Consider the following 19139-nt stretch of genomic DNA (forward strand, 5'->3'; position numbering starts at 1 on the left):
CACACACAATCCTGTTGCTTCACATAGATATATGTATGGGTATAGATATACGGTATATACACATGGATTTTTTTTTATATATATGTATATATATATAAAATAACACCTTGTTTATAAAGCGACATTTAATTGCCACTGGTTCCCTTCCCGCCCCACAAAAACAATAGTATACAAAATATAAAATATTTTAAATATTTATAAACGTCGCAAGAAAAAAATAGAACTGTACGAAAATATTTTTTTTTTTTCTGAGGTTCCCTCCCTGCCCTGTGGGATGAGGAAGAGAAGGGGTACACATCTGGCCGGCCTAGTGTGCCTTGAGTCCATAGTTGTTAAGTGGGTAGGAGTATGCCCTGCCTAATACTATCCGGTCCCGGAGGAGCTTAAATAAAACATAATAATTGCAGAAAAGGATGAGGGCCATGGAGAGGGTGTGGTTCCACTTCTCTGAGCGCAGCAGGGAGTAGAGCTGGTAGCAGACCACACTGCCTTCGATGAGAATCAGCAGGTTGAGCAGCCGTAAGGGACGGTGAAAGAGGAACTGCAGGGAAAGAGTTAAGAAGGAAAGATTTCTATCATTTCTTGCTGGGTTGAAGTGAGGAGGAATGAGGACATTACGTTGTCAGGGACCACTGTGGGCAGAAGTAGTGCTTGTACTCCAGCCACTGCTAGCTGCTCCTTAGGGAAAACAGTAAGAAACAAGGCATGTAGGAGGAGCATTTTGCTCAAGAAGGGGAAGAGGGTGAAATAAACTCTTGGCCTGCTGACACACCTTCCCATTTCCCTGAAAGGTGTTAACTAGGTGTTAACTAGAACCCTCTCAGGGGAATGCCACTGCCTGATGGGAGAGCTGTGTCACCTTGATAACAAAGCACTGACAAGGCAGCCGAGGTTCCCATCTTGCCCAGAGGTCACTGTAAGACAGAATGGGAAAGCCCCAATGCTGCCAGCATGTATTTTGCTCAGCAGCACCAGCCTGTCATGTAACACTGAGCTCTGTCCTGCACAGTCTGCTCTGCTGCAGCTGGGTTTGAGCCTCTCCTCCCTCCCACAGTCATAAGGCACCAAGCAAGAGATGAGATACTTGCATAAAAGCGGGCATGGGACACGTCTGAAGGCACTGCTACGTTGTAAGGCCCAACTGCTTTATACAGGCACCGGCTCCGTCGCACCAGAACTCCCTGTGGCCATATTGTGTTTTCTGACCAGCTGTGGGGAAACAATGGCAGAGTGTTACCATCTGTGCTCCCAACCCCCTGAACGAGGGTTCATGGGAATGGACTGCATCTTGAAAAGTACCAAAGCCTCTGCCACAATGATGTGTCCTAGCTCCCACTGGAAAAGCACAGAGGGGTGATCGCAAGACCGTTCAATGGACTCCTAGTAATATGAACAAAATGGTTCCCAGTGCAAGAACCTTGTCCACTGCAGTGGAGGGGGCCACCCGCTGCCTCTGCTCAAGATACTCTCTAGTGGCCAAGAAGCACCTTGGCATTTCTTTCTGGGAAGGTACCAGCAGTGACTGGAGAAGCTCAGACATCTCTCTAGAGCAGCCATTTCTGTTTTCAGTGAACAAGGCCAGTAGATTTGATATTTGCTCATACACTAGAATTTCTCAGCCCCTTGCTAGGCATGCCAAGCCCTGCCCATCCCCAGACTCACATGTGCTGTGGAGCATTGCTGTAGGAGCCATGTTCTAGTTTCTGCCACTTGCCGAGGTGGGCGGCAGACCTGTGGAGCAGGTCACAGTACTTGGGAGGCAGCAGCTGTGTGGTGAGCATGACAAAGGCATTGATCCACACCATGATGAGGTGCTCGCACGACCAGCGCATGTCATAGTACTGCGTGCTCTGCGAAGAGACCAGACAAGAACTTGGCACCACTGTCACAAAACAGAAGGGGGAATATCAAGGGACATACTGCATGTGCATCCAGCAGACCCACACCACACGTTACAGGCATGCGCTTTTGGACCGGTGATTTCAGAGGGTTACAGCTTAGGAGACACTCAAGGCTCCCTTCTCGAGCTGAAGGAGAAAGGGCAGGGAACGATGCTGCAGCTGGTGCATCTCCTCCTCCAGCAGCGGGTAACAAGGCAGTTTGCTTGCCACAGAACTGCCCCAGGAGCACCAATTGCACCAAGACTGCTACATGGATTGTGGAGCCCTGCCCATTTCTCTGCACCAACTGGAGCTTGTTCAAGTTAAGAGAAATGACAGATGAAAAAATACAACCCCCACACTGACAAGAGGCTCTTGGATTTAGTTTGTCAAGCATCCTAGTTGGCTTTAACAGGCTGACCACCAAGGCCTCTGATCCAATCACTCAAAAGCCACAATGCTGGATCTGAGACGGGTAACAACAGGTTCTCTTTTCTAGGAAGAACACAGCTATCCATCTGCCTAGGACAGAGGGTCGGAGAAGGGGAGTTAGTAAGTGGGGTGATGGGACTAGAGGTGCATCACATTTATGGCAATACCTATCTGCCAACCAGGAGCAGTACTAGTGCACTCCGGATGCAGCCATGCTCCGCTATCCGGGCTGCCAAAGGGGAGACAGAGAAAAGGGGAATTAACCAGGAATCTGGCCTGGCAGCAGTTCACACAACATTCAGAAGGAGACGGTGGGCAGGGGCACAGAGAGAGCCAGACAACAGCTACCTTCACAAAGCACAGTGGCAGGAATGCCACGTAGTAGGCACTGAAGAGGGAGTTGAAGAGAACTTCCTTGATCCTGCGATTGAAGTCTGCTTTTAGGCACTCCACCTCATTGCGGATAAGATCTGGGGAAAGGGGGCAGCTGTGGGTGGGGATAGATGTAGGATTATTGAACTGTTCTCTCAGGGATTCCCACAGAAGCGAGAAGAAGTCTTTGACCAGGCTGCTGACAGCCGAAGCCCCGTCATCTGCCACCTGGTCCTGTACCAAGTAACCACAGTCTGCAGGTAGAGGCTGTGCCCTGCTGTCCTGGTGGAAGCAGCACAGAGGGACGTAGACACCAAACCTGCCGTGAAAGAAAGAAAACAATGGCTGAAATGGCAGCCATCCCAACAGGGAGCAGGGGGCACCTCCTCAACAGGTACTGTCCCTGACAAGAGTGACAGTGCATAGGAACCCTCACCCCAGAAGCTAACAGCCAACTCTCCTCCCCGCTAAAAGGCCAGAGGCTACAGCTTCAAGACCTGTGCAGAGAAGCTTTTTTAAATCCCATTTGTAGAACCAACAATCCCAAAGGCTCAGTTTTCAAGTGGCAGTAAAGGCCCTTCACACAAACTGCAGCTGAGGCAATTGACTTCATCAGCTGCGTGCCACCTCCTCGCACCATCCCCCAGCCACTCCCACTTCCTTTTTAATCCTAAATCGAGGAGACATTACAGCCAACAGCTCTGCTTCCCACGGTGGCTCATGGCACCCCCAAGCAGCCGTGCCCCCCCTACCCAGAAGGTTCAAAGTGGTTTCACTCACGGGTAGCCCAGGAAGAGAAGGTTGAGAACAGAATGGCTGCGGAACAGGTTGACCAGAGTCCAGCAGAGCACCCATCCACAGAGGGTGAGCAGCACCAGGCGCACCATGTAGCGAATCAGTGATGTTGCACCCACCTGAGAGGCCTGCAAATGGAGAGGAAACACTCAGCAGTCCTGTAACAACCAGTGCTAGAAGATGAGCACAAGGGATGCCTGTGGAGGAGGAGCAGGGAGAGGGGGCACCCTCTTCCTCTCAGAAGCAGGAAACTGATTCTCTTACAAACGTAAATGCCTTTGACTTTATTAATGATTGACAGGATACATAAGATTAAAAAATCACAAGTTGTGGGGCATGACTAAAACAGAGCCTTTAAAGAAAAATTCAGAGCTGCAAAGTAGAAAAATATTTTTGCTGAAGTCCCTTATTGCTCTGATGATAGTCCAGGATGGCCTGAAACCCATTTCCTCTCTCTCTTTTCTTTAGAAGGATCAGGTCTCAGCCTTGTGAAAGGTCACAGTTTGCAGCTGAGGGAAGAGAAGATGTGCACCTTGTCAATCCCAAACCCATATTTCCATAATTTAGCTCTACTGGATGTGTAGGCTGCAGTGTAGTGAGGAGGCACCACAGCAAGAAAGCCTGATCCAATCTCCAGAGGAAAGAAGGAAACTGAACTATGAAAAGATTCCTAAGGGTTAGAGCAAATACATAGGATGCACAAGAACCTGCATGGAAGATTTCAATGCATAAATTTCAGTCTATGGGAAGTTTTATGGAGTATGTCAATATAAATGAAAATGGAAGGGATCAGATGTAGAGACCTTCAGAGTTCCCACCTTCTCCGTTCATCTATTCAACAGGACATAACTGTTTCTTTATTTATTTATTTTTAAACACTGCTTAGTTGCTTGGCCTAGAGTTGTATTAACCATGTCAGTGGACAAAGCTTCTATTTTCCCAAAAGTGACCTTTTACAGAGACCTAATTTGGCTTGGTTCTGCTCCCACAAACAAAGAGCAGGTCTCAAAATCTGTGGTGACATGATCAGAGTCTGAGTTACTGAGTAACCAGAACTGGAAAAGCAGTTCTACCAGTATTCCTATTTCACTTCAGTGTAGTTAGACATCCTCCTCCTGACCTTTCCCCCTATAATCTCTTGTTCATTCTTCTTGTCTTGGCCAACCTCCCTATTTGCCTTTTTGCTACCTGACTTGTAATTCTCTTGGCCACTTCTCTAGCACGAGATAGTGGGGTACAGTATTGTACCTGCAGAGATAAATAAGCAAGTGGGACCATTTAATCTCCTCCTAGGTGCAGAGCCAACAGAGCTAGCCAATACTACAGGACGTGACTGGTCTCAAGGAGAAAACTCCGAGGTGGAAGGGCATCCTCAGAATCGTAGTCCTTCACACCCAGACTCTTCTGAGGGAAGAAACCCTCCAAGCTGCAGAATTTTCCTAGGCCATGGATGACCATGTTCTGCAGCAAGTTCTACAGGCAGGAGAGGGAAGAGTGGGAATGTTACCTCAGAGATAATGGCCCACACCAGCCTCCGTGCCAGCATCACTGTGATGAACGCCGCCAGGTGGTAGTCAATGAGGTGAAAATTCTGAAGGAGGAAAGAAAAAAGGTCTTCACCAGAAAAAGGGACTCTGAAACCACCCAGATGGGGTGGGACTAGCAAGCTGGCTGCTGGAGAGTACATTAGGACTGTTAGGACCTCAGGTAAGCAATCCCCAAATCTCTCTATTAGGGATGAGGGAAAAGCAATAAACATTAGTAACATAGCTATGTCTCCAGAAGCAAGATCTCCTCCACAGGGAGACTCCTTGCCATGGAGAGGTTTCCACAGAAAACAAAACAAACCCACCCTTCAGGCAGGTATTTTTGGGGTCAAAGGGACATCTAGAACCAGAATCCTACCATGGAGAACAGGTTGCAGGTTCTCCACAGAAAAGCCCAAGCAACTAGATGAAAGGCAGCCAAACCAGAGACCAGAGTGAGCACATCAGCTCACTTTCCCTCTTGGTCTCAAAAATGGTCTGTGGAAATCAGTGCTTCTGATGAAATCAAGCTGATCTGAGAAACCTCATCTTCATTGGTCATGAAGAAGTTCTCTAGCTGCATCAAGTTACACACAGCCCTTACAGCTTTTCAGTGAAGCCATCCAATATATTCTGGCCAGAAGAATTAGTAGACTCTGAATACTGCTGCTGTTTGGTACTTCAAGGACATTTTGGGTAAAAAAGAACGCTTGGTTGTGATGGGAATAAACAAATGACTGTTAAATCCTGCTGGGTAGGGAGCCCCAAACAGAATGCTTTTACTTCTAAGCCAGCTGTGTCCAGTACAGCAGAGCTGAGCAGGAGGCTGGTGACTGGAACACCAGCACCACCTGCCGGTACAGGTAACGGAGGGACCACCTCGTGCTTCCAAGCAGCCTTTAGGACATGGTTCCAGCTGCACAGGCTGGCTTTGCTCACTTGAGGCTCGCTGGCCCACAGGGACAGCAATAAAGAACACTGAAACTGAGGAGATTGAGAGCTTTATCTAAGCTGAGGATCTGAGCCCCTCCCCAACTGTGCTTCTGGCCCAACTGTGCTGTGGGATCCTAACAAAAATCTGCACATCTTCCTTCTCTCAGGCTCTGTTGTTTCAACTGGCAAGGGGCACTCACAGCAGGAGACAGCTCCTGGAGTCTCCACTCTGTTTCAAACCCCAGGCGATAGCTAGACCATGCAAAGGTATGCAAGAAATTTCCCCTGAAGGAGTCCTGCTGACTTCCCCTCTCTCACCTGCCATGTATTTTCTCCCCTGTAAAATGGGGGATGACATGGCCCTGACTGATGGGGGTGCATGTGAACTCTCATTCACATCTTTAATGTCAAATGCTTGGTGATTCCTGGACTGAAGAAGCATGAAAAAAAGCTGTGTAATGAAAAAGCCCAAGTGATGGCACTTGCTGGGGAACTCACCAGTGAGGTGCAGGAAGCAGGGTGATTGTATGGGTACCACCAGACAGTCTTGTAGATGTTGATGTACTGAATGAAGAGGGCTACCAGAAGGTAGATGAAGAACAGGAATTCAAAGAGAAGGCTCCCATCCAACGGCAGTTCAGGGATCCGGCAGTGACGCACAGGCTCTGGAGTAATCAGTGCTGTGATCGGAGGTGCTGAGAGGCTGATGGCACTACCATTCCTGAAGCAGATGGACATCACTTACTTGGGAAACATTCTAACAGCAGTCTTGCATTCATATTTCTCACATGAGGCTGATGGTGAGCTCCATCATCTTAGCTCAGACAAAACCCTTATCCAGAATTTTCTCTGGAAGACAGCTTGATCTATCAGAAGTGCTGTGACATGCCCAGCAGTATTTCAGTAAACTTGCAGATTGAGGAGCAGAGATACAGAGCAAAAATCATTAAGGAGTCTGCGCTACACTCAGCACTTAATATTGGCTCTTTCCACCCATCACCAGGATATTACAGTAGCACCCAGCCTCCTTCTCCAGCACTGCAAAGTGCCCATTGTATTTCTGTTCATAGTTCCTCTTTTAAAAGAGTAACTAAAAATGGAATGGAGTAGTTCAGCCACTTCCTAGAGGCCAACCTCTCAAGTGTTCTCACACTTCCTTTTCTAGCTTTCAGAGGAGGCTAGGACAACTAAAAGCTCTGGCGTACTGAACTGGTGGAGGAACTATGCTGTGTCTGACTGAAACCAGATAAGCAACACTCTCCCTGGACCCTGGGGTCCCGATTCCACAGTCTTGATAGTCACTTCTCAAGAACCTCAAACTGTGCTATCTGTTCCTCTGCCCCAGACAGAGAAGTCTGTAAAGGCCAAAGCTAAATGGCTTGGATTGCTCTACTCTGTAAGAATGAACCTATACCAGGGCCCCAGTATGCAGCAAACAGCTTCTCTCGTCTGCCAACTTTTCTATGGAAAGAAGTAATGCTGGGTTTCAGTTTTTATACCAAATGTGGTAATCTCAATGTCACTGCGTGTGTGTTCCTGTTTCAGCCCCCAACTTCCCCAGAAAATGCAGCTCATCTTTACCAACTGTGAGAATTAGTTTCATCTGCAACCAGCAGGTCTAAAACAAGAATATGGGCATCCTCCTGCCCTGCCTTTCTATTATGTAGGAGGAGGAGTCAGAGCTGTGCTCTGACCTGTCACACTAATTCCCCAGGGCAATGAAGGCAAGTGAGCAAGACAAGGACTCATCATTTGCTAGGATTCACTGCTCTGAGAACTGCTGCAGAAAAGACAAATGGAGTATTGTGTGATTTCCACCCCTGGCTGTTGTGACCACAGTGAGTGGTGAAGGGGGGCTGAGACCACTTCCACAATCCCCTCCATGGGGCTGGTTTTAATGCATCAAATCAAAAGAGGGGCTGAAGAGGGAAACATGTACCACAGCAGAGCTGAGAAGAGAAGCTGAAAGAGATGTGTCACGCAGGACTTATTCCCTCTTGGATGAGCCATCTCATAATGCCACAGTGGAGGGCTCAAGGTTCCCCTTTCCCAATCCCCCACTTTCACCATAAAGCCATGGTCTTGCACAGGGTTTAGGGTAGATCAAGACTCCTTGCTTTGAGTGCTGCCCCAGCCACAGATGTCTCTACAACCAACCCCACCTTTGTCCTCACCTGTTTCTCAAACCAGTACCGTTTCCACAGCTCCCGCCAACCAGAGTCTGCAGAGAAGGCAAAGCTGAACGGCTTAGCTGCTGCCGGCTGGGTCCCCTCCTTCCACCGGGCATGACCAGGAACCAGTCCACTTCCAGTGCCTCCAGCAGGCTGTGCCCTGACACCCAGACAACGATCCAAAAGCCTTCCCAAATCTGCAAAGGAGGCAGAAACAGCACTTTAGCTTTAAACTGCTGGTCACGCTCACCCAGTTCACACTCCAGCCAAGCAAATTCATGCAGAAGGAAGTCACTTTCACACACTCAGAATCCTGTGGAACAGCCATCACCACTCTAGAACACTGTGCCACTTCAATGGCAGCAGGTCAGTGTCTGCTTGCACACCCAGAATGAACATCACTGACACTGATTCTTTTAGGGGCTGCTTACATTAGCCATCAATGACTGACAGCACTTATTGTTGGCTGGAAAGCACCACTGAGCATCTCTGGAGACAACACAAAAGTGTGCTTTATTTCAAAAGCAAGCTGGGAAGAGCCCTCTCGATGTTGTGGTTGAGCTACCAGAGCTTCACAGCTTGTTTTAGGCACCCTGCATGTTACTTGCCAGGCTCTGATGCTGGTAGGTAATTTGGACACCCTCTGGCAGAGCTCTGAACAGACTGGTGTCCTTGAAGGAAAACTGCATAGTTCAGCTCCCTTCTGTGCTACAAACGCCCATATGACAACAAGGTAATACAGCCATTTAAAAGTGGGTTTAGTTAGCAGAGAAGTGCAGCACAACACACATGTATTCAAATGCACATATGGGCAATCACATAAACCCAAAAAGAAAAATAATTCAGAAGTAAACTTGTACATATTTATTTTTTTTTAATGACACACTTAAATCTATGGATTCCTAAAAATGAACCAGTGTGAGAGAGGCTGGGCAACTCAGACTATCAGAAACTGGTGTAGTTTCTGGCACAGACTTTATTACTTCCCATATAATTTTTTTTCTATTTCACCGCTCTCCCATGTGATACTGCAAGGATTTTGACAGACAGGAAAGTTTCCAATGGAAACACAGAGCAGACATAAGGGAGCGAAGGATTGAACTGGAGTGCTGTACAGGAACAAGACACCAAGTGAGCATCTCACTACAAGAAATTTGGTGTGTCTATGTGCCTGGCATCTAAATCAGCTGCCCTTTTGGAAAAGTATCATAGCCAGAACCAACCCAGGGGCCAAAAAAGCACACCCACCTTCTGGAAAACTCAAGATGTAGCTTTGAAACGTACAGATTGAACCTATGGTCTATTTATAATTCAGTCATCACCTCCTTTAAAATCCTGAGAAATCACAGCTGGCAGAAATGCCAGAAGTTTTCTCAGTGAGTCACAGGACTGTCACCATGAACACAGTATGCAGGAGTACTTCTCTAAAAAATTCCCTCAAAGAATTACCCTTTGTATCAAAATTTCCCATCCTTCATCTCTACTCCAATAAACAATTGTCAGATTGAAATGAATTCTCAAACTTTCAACAAAAATCAAGATGTTTCAAAGGATGAATGCTTTCTGCATATCCACACAAAAGTCACTTAGAAAAATCAAACCAAACCCAAAAAAAAAAAGCCACCAAAAAGCAGAGATACAGGAGAAAGAGAGAAGAGAGGGGAAAAAAAAAAAAAAAAAGGAATGTGAAAATGCATGAAAGGTGAGCAAACACTGAAGAATTTTGGTTTTGAGGTAAACAGCGTGTTTTGGCAGATTTAAAACTCTCATATCTCCAATAACAATACAACAGAGATTGAAACCTTCCTTACCTTTCTAGTCAAGCAAGACTTTAAAGCTTTTAGACAATTTTCCCTAGGATGTTCTAGAGTTTTATTTGGGTATATTTATATTTCAGGAATGAAATATAAACAAGAAAACTCTCCTGCATGTGTAAGATGAGCAGGGGCAGCAACAAACAATGCAGAATTCACTTAGGGCGTTCAGACATTTTTGATAAGCAAATGAAGTGACGGAAAAAAATGAGGAAAAAACCCCAAAAAAGAACAAGCTTGAAAGCCATTTTAAGCCAAATTTAGCTATCAGTAGGGACTGTGGTAGCTGAAACAACTGGTATGATTCGACCTACAGGATATTTACGATAATGGATGCAATATGTTGGTGGTCTAATTAGTGCTATTAACAATGGAAGGTATTTTATACCACATTCAATAATTCATGTAAATAATTTAACAGGTCTCATTAATATCACCCCATTAGTATGCCTCACACGCTCGCCAATACAGACACTTGGACACAAAGTAATCACAATTCCAGCCCCTGGCTTTGCAAACCAGTAAAATGCAGGTTTCTACCACTAAAAACAACTGCCCGTGGAAAGAAGCCATCCTTAACGTCAGTGCACATATTTTAAATGCACTTGAATAAGCCCTTTCACGGTGATTCATGAACATGTAGACTGGGCAGTTCCTCAAGCCAAGCTTTTAATAACTTTACTTTACTGGAGTTAGATCAAATTAGGTAGGCATTTGTTGGAGCAAAATCTGCCAAAGAACCATTCCTTTTATGTTTGCTTTTATTTTGTAAAACTAGCCACACAAAACTGAAGCTCTGCAGATAAAGCTAAACAAAGCAGTGAGATTACAGATCAGATTGAGTCTAAGTCTGCTTTTTTTGGCCTTGACCCAATCAACAGCCCTCCTTTTTGAGGAGAAAGACATGGGGAAAAGCCTTTTTATAGCTTTCAATTAATAAACAAAGGCATGATTCTACTTTGAAAAATATGTGAACAAGAAAAAAAGGTGTCCATAAACCCCTTACTCCAAGAGATAACATCCCACGTCATATTAAGCATTAATGAAGAGTCCACCCTGCTCCCTTCTCTGTTTGAATTCCCCACCCCATCAGTGATCTTATTTTATAGAGTAATGCAGAAAAGTGAGTAATGAAAGATAAAAGCCTTTCCTGACAAGACTCTTTAGTCCATTAATGCGATTCCACACTGTTATTTCCAATTCACCTACAATTTCCTTTCAAAAAATAAGTCACATGCTTGCAGTCCCTTCCTCCTCAAATCGTCAAAACCAATACTACCTAGCCTCCAAGATCTCCTCTCTGAGGCAGATGTGGGCATCATAAAAACACACAGGCAGGATCTAGAGAGCAGCTACAGAACAGCAGATGTTCCTGACCATGCACAGGGACTGGATGTGGGTATGGACAGCTCTTGGGTTCTAGGACAGACCATGCTTCAGGACAGAGACAAAACCTTCATTTGTGACACAAGTTACAAGAAAATCCAGAAACAGAAGACATCAGATTCTCTCATTTCCAGTTCCTGCTTTTAGGACTACAGAAAGCACTTGGTCTTTTTTTTTTTCTGTGCCAAGATACCCCTCCTGCCCATCACCTCCCCAGCTGTCCTGATGAGGCAGGATCAAGGCAGGCAAGAACCACAGCTGTGCGCAAGACTTTACTGATAACAAGCTAGGCAAACGAATTATTCACCAATTCAGAGGTGAAGCAGTGTGCAGCCCTGTCCTGCTCCCCAAGGACCATCACTCAGAATCGTGTTCCTGTATCAGCAGCTGCCCAAATAGCTCTTTCAAGAGGCAAATCAGGAGAGAGTCAGTGACTCATGAGAATGGAAAGTGTGCCTGGTTCCCCATCTCTTTGCTGGAAACGTTACAAAGCTCAGTCAGTTATTTTGATGGCGTTAACATTTTTTAATTGGAGAAAACTCCAGGCCTCTCCAGTCCTCTCAGGAAGCTTGCTGCACTGAGACATGAGAATTCTCAGAGGCTGGAAAACATTCAAGTGGCTCTCCTTGGCTCCACAAGTACTACAACCAGTTATTTGCAAGAGCAGAAAGGGAAATGTGACCATCCTCACTTGGTGCAATGTGGCTCAAGAAGACCACAGGTCTCCCACTGCAATTCACCATCTCAATTAAAGCAACCTCTGTCCTGCTGAGGAAGCGTGTGACAGCTGGGGGTGAAGCAACACATGGCTTCTGTGGTGAGGGACTCTGTCTGCCTCCTCCACAGCAACACAGACACTCCCAGCAAGACTTTCCATTCAGGGTATCCATGCTTTATGGAAACACACCTGCCACGTGTGCAGTGCTTCCTCGCAGGGAAGTGCAGCCAGCCACCTCCACAACACGGCTGCAGAGCACTGACACAAAGCACGCCTCACTTCTGAAACTAAAAATGCTCTCTTGGTTGCTAATGTCCTCAATTCAACTCACTGCAGCTGGTCAGCCTAACCTTAAACTTGCAGTTGTCCAGCAATCCTAATACCTTTGCAAATTATCACACAAGTTTTCCTTTGAACTTAGAGGGTCCTAGTTACTCTTAGAGGGTCTAGTTACTAATTTTTACTTCCCTTTAGTGTGAACCTCTTATTTATTTATTTAAATTTAAATAAAAAACCACCAAAACGAAAACAAAACCCCATTTTGACAGCTGGGAAAACAGACAAAAAGCTAGTAATCAATTCACCCAACAGAACAACAACAAAAAAAATAATCACCAGAGAGCCAAGGAACAGTGATGGCTGCACCCAAGCCTTGGTCACAAGGCCACCTTGTCAGCACCCTCACATCTGCCACACCGGAAGCCAAAAAGACGCAAAACTTCTGCAAAAGCCCCAACTGGTCTGGGAATAAAACAAGCGTTTGGTTGCTGCGAGGGAGGAAACAACCTACAGGTTATCAGATGGAAAGCTAAATATTTGGCTTGCACAGGGCTGCCCCAATGCTAAGTCAACACAACCTTTCAACTCTGGCTGGATCCAAAGGCACACACCCGCCACCTGTCCCAGAGCTGGGAGGCAAAACCGGTTAGGAGGGAGGTCTCAAAGTCAGCACATTTTCCAAGTCTTCATGCCATACAGAGTGATGGATTAAGATGGGGATTTGGCACACAGAGAGACAGAAAGCCCCCTGAAGTGCAGCCCCAACACGATCAAACAGGAGACCTGGGTGGGGAATCACCACTGTCAGGTGGTGCACCAGCAAGACTCATTTTTGCTCAGTGACTTATAACCTCCTCTGTAAAAACAAAACCAACCCATCAAGACCATGTCAGTGTAGGCTTTTCTAATACAGCACAACTCTGGCTGAAGAGGCTCCATCTATCAGTCTTCTACACAGAGGCCAAAACCAAAGGGTCAAAGTAGCAAGATTAAGGCAAGAATTAACAAATGGCATAAATACTGTATAACTTATTTCAAGTGTTTTCAGCAAGGAAGACTAGAGCTAAGCAGAAATGCAAGTAGGAAAAATAAAAGTTTTAGCTAAAAGACAAGGGCAAGGTAGTGCCTGCCATTTGTAGCTGCCACAGTACTTCAAATACCCACATACAAAAATGGGAACAGGAAAGAAAAGTTTTTTAGGAAAAGCTTCTCAAAGTGCAGTAAGCTCAGTCAGCTCATTTTGCAGACATGCTTAAGCATAGGACATAGATTTAAGTTCTTAGTACTCTAGGTAAACAAAATTACCCAAGATACTGAAAAAGCCATTTTTAAAAACAGAGAAACCCTATACATTCCCTAAAAATCCCCTCAAAGACCTTACTTTAGGAGGTGCAAGGAAGAAACTTCCAGAGCTATGCAGGCAATATTGTCCTCTTCAGAATATAGGTGAGTTCAGGTTTTTGTGAATCGGAGGAAAGTTGTGACACGTACTAAGCGCTCTAAACAAACCTCTGGTGAGTACATGAACAAAGCCACAATTCCTGGTGTAATAAAACAGTATTACCTTATATTACCATATAATTACCTTGTGCAACTAACTGCTGCAGCAGGTCAAAGCAAACAGCTTAGGAAGACTTTAATGAATGATTGTAATAATTTTATGAATGAAGACAAGAGAATTTATATTCCAAAAGGAAGCGAAAAAAAAACGAAGACAAACCCACAACACAAGATGCTCAAAGTTCAACAGCTCCAAGTGGCCAATAACACTCCTCTCCAAGCCAACAAGTATTACACAGCTAACAAGACATGAACGTTTCCTTTGGCTTCTTCTGATATATACAGCAACATTCACAGCCAAATACTGGATGTGGGAATAAAGAAAGCATTGGCTTATTCTTGTGTGAGAACAAGACAAAATTGCAAAGCTGAGCTTTTCTAGCAGCAGAGGGAAATGCAGGCCTGACCATTTGGGACACAGTCTATTTTGGTCGTAGAGTTCCCATGCTTCCCAATTGTGTGGGGAAAGGGACAGCAAGTCCAGCCTCATCCAAACTAAAAGCCCAAACTAAAGAGCTGGAGAGAGTTATTGAGTCAGGCAGTTCTCAGAGTATGTAACAACACAGAAGTTTTAACTCCAAATCCACATTACTGACAGAAACTGAAGTTCCATTTAGAAGGGGATACTAGTTGGGAAGTGAATCACAAGGGCAGTGTTTCAGCAGACACAACACAGGCAAAGCTATCAAAGCTGGCCGTTAATACAATTTATCAAGAAGCACTCACTCCTAAGTACATCTTGCACCAGAGCTCTTCAGTAAACATTACGCACAGCCACAGCTCTGTTAAAACACAGCTACAGATCACTCTCCATTATACCCTGCCACATCCAGTAATTGAGAAAGGCAGGGAATTTTAGGTATGGCCACTGAAGTATTTTTTTTTCCAAGATATCAAGGCAAATGCACAACAAAACAGATCACTACTGAGGGGGAAAAAGAAGGGGAAAAAAAAAAAATAGAAGATGCTTTTAAGAGCCCATCTTAAAATATTCCATCAAGCAAGACATCAAAATAAGCATTTTCCTCCCAATCCTGAACACAAATCCACAGTCCAATGGCCTGAGCACAGGCTGGGATATCTTTTGCTTTTTAATCTTTCCTCTTCAACTGACTTTCAGGGAACTTGTTTTACCAATACAGACCTCAGTTTCCTTACCCAAAACAGGATAAACTGTTCAGCAAGTACTTATCCTCCCAAGGGTCTCTGTATGTAGTAGTGGATATGTTTTATAGTATTATTTTAGCGCTTTAGACATGTTTTTTTAAAAACAAACAGAAGCAGCTTTCCTGCTGATTTTGTTCGTCTGCCAATCCCTATGTTTAATTTAATGGAGATCAGCCATGATGACAAATCATGGGGAGTCACTAGGATTTTTCTATTTTGTCCTCAAATAGCTAAAAATAAGGCAGGCATCTGCCATCTGTAGCAATGAGCTTGAAGGCATGAAGAAGAACAAAAGTTAAAAACCACTTCCTTGAGCCTTACACCAAGTCACCACACTGGGGATCCACAGCAGAAAGTATCAGTAAGACAACACTTTGCACATCCCTGACACTGCAGAAAAGTAATACTATTGCAGGGAATTTTAAGCAAATTGTAATTTGTATAAATCATAAATTTGCATTAAAATATAAAGCACATATGAGAATAAATCGATTCTTCTCTATTTGCCTCTTAAACAACAGGTTCAGGTGACATAAATATTCCCCACAAAGCAGTAAGTCTTCAATTCAACCTCCATGACTTTGGTAGGTAGGACTCAGAACTTCATATGAGTGTTTACAGAGCAACTAATCCAGCAGATCGAGAAAATGCAATAGGATACATTAATCCCTTGTATAATTAATTATACTGAGACTAATCCAGCTGTCTGAATCTGCATCCATGCTCCCTTATATGTATTTCTGGGCCGCATATGTCTACTGATAATTTTGATTTAAACCAACAATTCCAAACCCCCCAGTACACATGGATGCCACTGTACTCTGTCTCCCAGGACAGCTCTCCTGACCAGGTTGCATAATACCCACTTCTCACCAGAAGACTCATTTTCACTTGCAATACCCAGAAAAGTCAAGAAAAGGTTGTAAATGACTTACCAATGACAACAGCCCCCAAAGAACAGCATGAAATCTTCCAGGATAATTTGTGAAAGCTAATGAGCTATTTTCCCAAGTCACACAGCTACTACAGATTTACCTCTGATTTCAAAAATCCACCTGCTAACAGCTACGCCACTTACCCAACTATGGTAGGGTTAGAAATAAATGGACTAAAGTTTCAATTTTAACCACCAGAGGAACAATTCTTCCAGGATTTCATTATTCTGAGGCACAGGGAAAGGACTGAGACTAAAGAGCAGGACAGTCTCAGAATCACTACCACCTTGTTGCCTTCCACCACATCCATCTTTAGGAACTGTAACTCTGCTGAGGAGTACTGAGTGGCCCAACTGGTTTCTGAAATCACTGCTCATGGAAACAGGAAGCCACCTCAACAAATATTGCTGGCACATTTGCTCCTGGCCGTACTCTCAAACATCCAGATTTGGTGCCTACAGAAAGAAAGAGTTAAGTTTTATGACAGCCAGGTTTGAATCAAATCTGCATTACGTATCCTTTCAGAGAAAGACTTGTGTTCAGTACTACTCAGTTTTAAAGCCAGCAGAAAGGTGTGGGGCTTCCCCTTCAAACACTACATACATAAGTTAATTTTTTAATATAAAATTTCATAACAAAGAGGAATGTCTGAAGAATGCATAGACAAAAAAAAGTGATTAGGCCTGTCTGCTTCTGAGTACTACGTAACAGTACACCTACACTAGCAATGTTACATCAGCACAAATGTTGCTAACACAGGCAGGCCAGTAAGATGAGGATTGTTTCATTTCCTTAGCTACCACAGAATTTACTGTGGTAAATGCCATCAGTGTCTCTGAAAGACAAATAATTCAGCAAGGTGCTAATTTGTATAATGCAAGAAGTTCTTATAGGAATTTATCATCTGACAAGCAGAATAAAAACATGCTCTGCAAAGTAGGAAACAAAATGTTTTATCCCCATTTTACAATCAGAAAGACTAAATATAAAAGTAAGAAATAAAAGGCCTGCATTTTCAAAACTATTAATGATTTTGAATGCTCTGGTTGAGGCAGTATAGACACCTCTATTAGTAGGAACATGGACACCCAGAGCTTCTGAAAGTCAGGTCTCAAATGCCTGCAAGTCTTCAAAGAGACAGCCAGGAATGAGCTGTACAGAAGACACACAGTTGTTCTATGGTCTTGAAATCAGGAGCACACACTGTGTCAGTGATATCACCTGATGTTCTATGTTGTTCCAGAAAAATCAAACCTGGAAAACATTACCACCCGATGTGCTGGTTTGTACAGCAAAACCTGAGGCAAAGAAGCTCAAGAACAGAAACAAGGAGTAGCTGCATTGACACCTGAAGAACTTCCAGTCAGATAAGAGACAACAAGGAGCAAGTGAAGTTTCAGCCCAACCCTCAGAGTGGTCAGCATTGACTACCTACCAGTGAGCCCAGATTTTACCAGCAGAGTATCGTCCAAGCACCTTGGCTGAAGGAGCCTGAGAGGTGCAGCTGGAAGGAGAAATGAGTGTAAGAAACAGTCCAACAGCAGGAGCGCCAGGAGGTGAGCCATGGAGCAGACGGTGGGTTAAAAAGGGCTGATGTCATCTGCCTTCAGCATCCTGTGAAACTGAGCTGAGCCATCCCAGTTCCATCCCCATACTACTGTATTCCTCTCCCAGAAAACCTCTTCTGGTTACAGTGGGTTAACAGACAGAAGGGATGGTTACAGAAGGGATGCCTTGTCTCCAAAAATTTCGTAACTCACCCCCTTGTAACACAGACATCTCATTTCTTCACTTACAGTTGTAGGGGCCCCTTACTCACAATGGAAAGCACGCATGAGAGCAATCAGAGATGGCAAACAAAGCTGCCTCTGTTTCTGCTGTACGTTCACATGTTAAAATGATGCTGGAGTAGCGAAGAAGCTGCCTCACGTAATAGGGAGAATCATGCGCCCAACTGCTACCCTAAATAAGGGAGGATGATCGATACACAGTTTTCTCGGCGGTACAAAAAAGAACAGCGACAGAAATCTGCACCCACATCCATTTTGGAAACTGTACCTTATGGCGGGTTGGATTTGCCTGGACTTACAGATGATTGCCTCAGCTCTTCATCTTCCACAGGACAGTGCCCTTGCAGGACTGGTTACGTAGGGGCAGCGCTTTAAAAGCCCACAGCACACCTTCCCGTGACCCCAGCCCAACTTCCTAGCGTTTAACCCTCAGCCCTCCTACCACAGAGCACCTCGCTCCCAGCAGCGTGCGCGGACCTCCTGCTTTAACCCAAACGCAGCAGGAAATGTCTCAAAGGAGCAGCCCGGGACCAAACGCCGTAGCTTACCAGCAGGACGGAACAAACGCGGCAGAAGCCTCCCCGCCACTCACTCCCACACAGACACACACCAGGTTTCGGAGGGGGGCTCCGGCGGCCGCAGCCCGCGGGAGCGGCGGGGCCGATACTCACACATCCAAGCGCGGGAGGCGGCGCGGCCAGGACATCAGCCGGCAGCGGGGTCCCCTCCGGCGGCAGCGGCCCGGCGGCGAGCCCCGGCCCCCGCAACCCCCGGACCGCCGGGGGGAACGAGGCTGCGGCAGCGGCGGCGGGAGCCCCGCGGAGCGTCCCTCCTCCCGCCGGGCAGACCCACCTCGCCGCTGCCCCGCGACGGGGCAGGAGCAGGGGAAGGGAAAGGAGGGGAAGAGGAGGCAGGCGGGCGGGTCCGGCCTCGGCGCCCCGGCGCGGCCCTGCACAGCGCCGGCTGCCCGGGAGACGTGGCAGTGAGGGCTGATGCTCTCATCACACGGCGACAGCGGCGGCGGCCCCCGGCGGCCGCGGCCGGCCCAGGGAGGGCAGGAGCCGCGGGGCGGGGCGGCGGCCGTGCCGCGCCGCCATCTTGGTGGTGGCAGCCAGAGCTGAGGGCCGGCCGCGCTGCTGCGGCTCCTCCGGCAGGGGATCCCTGTCTTTGCTTGCTCCGGAATCACAGGGTAAAATAGATACGGAAAGCTCCACACCGAATCACACAATCAATCAGACCATGTCCATCAGACCATGGCACTGAGTAGTGCCACGTCCAGTCTTTTCCTTAAACACATCCTGGGACCGTGACTCCACCACCTCCCTGGACAGCCCATTCCAATGTCTAATCATCCTTTTAGTTGAAGAAATTCCTACTACAG

At 46.0% G+C, this 19139-nt stretch overlaps 1 protein-coding gene across 1 annotated transcript; it reads right to left on the reverse strand.

Annotated features, from left to right (window-relative positions):
- Positions 1–55: 55 nt before the first annotated feature.
- TMEM39A (transmembrane protein 39A) lies at positions 56–18762 on the reverse strand. Its single transcript, XM_058836984.1, has 10 exons — positions 18554–18762; positions 18430–18488; positions 8113–8306; positions 6437–6659; positions 4987–5070; positions 3465–3607; positions 2661–3003; positions 1663–1850; positions 1089–1209; positions 56–541 (listed from the first exon to the last, which is right to left on the reverse strand). Exons 3-10 carry the CDS (start codon positions 8223–8225, stop codon positions 308–310), a joined length of 1449 nt encoding a protein of 482 aa, XP_058692967.1. The 5' UTR covers positions 8226–8306; positions 18430–18488; positions 18554–18762; the 3' UTR covers positions 56–307.
- Between the last annotated feature and the right edge of the window lie 377 nt (positions 18763–19139).

This window comes from Poecile atricapillus, chromosome 1 (genome assembly GCF_030490865.1).
Source record: "Poecile atricapillus isolate bPoeAtr1 chromosome 1, bPoeAtr1.hap1, whole genome shotgun sequence".
NCBI lineage: Eukaryota > Metazoa > Chordata > Aves > Passeriformes > Paridae > Poecile > Poecile atricapillus.

Excerpts from the sequence above, each read along its gene's own strand:
- TMEM39A (XM_058836984.1), bottom strand. The coding sequence starts at position 8,225 with ATGCCCGGTGGAAGGAGGGGACCCAGCCGGCAGCAGCTAAGCCGTTCA. Across the intron at positions 1,851-2,660 it reads TGCCACTGTGCTTTGTGAAG|AGCACGCAGTACTATGACAT; the intron begins GTAGCTGTTGTC and ends GTCTCTTCGCAG. Across the intron at positions 1,210-1,662 it reads AGCAATGCTCCACAGCACAT|CTGGTCAGAAAACACAATAT; the intron begins GTGAGTCTGGGG and ends GTTTCCCCACAG.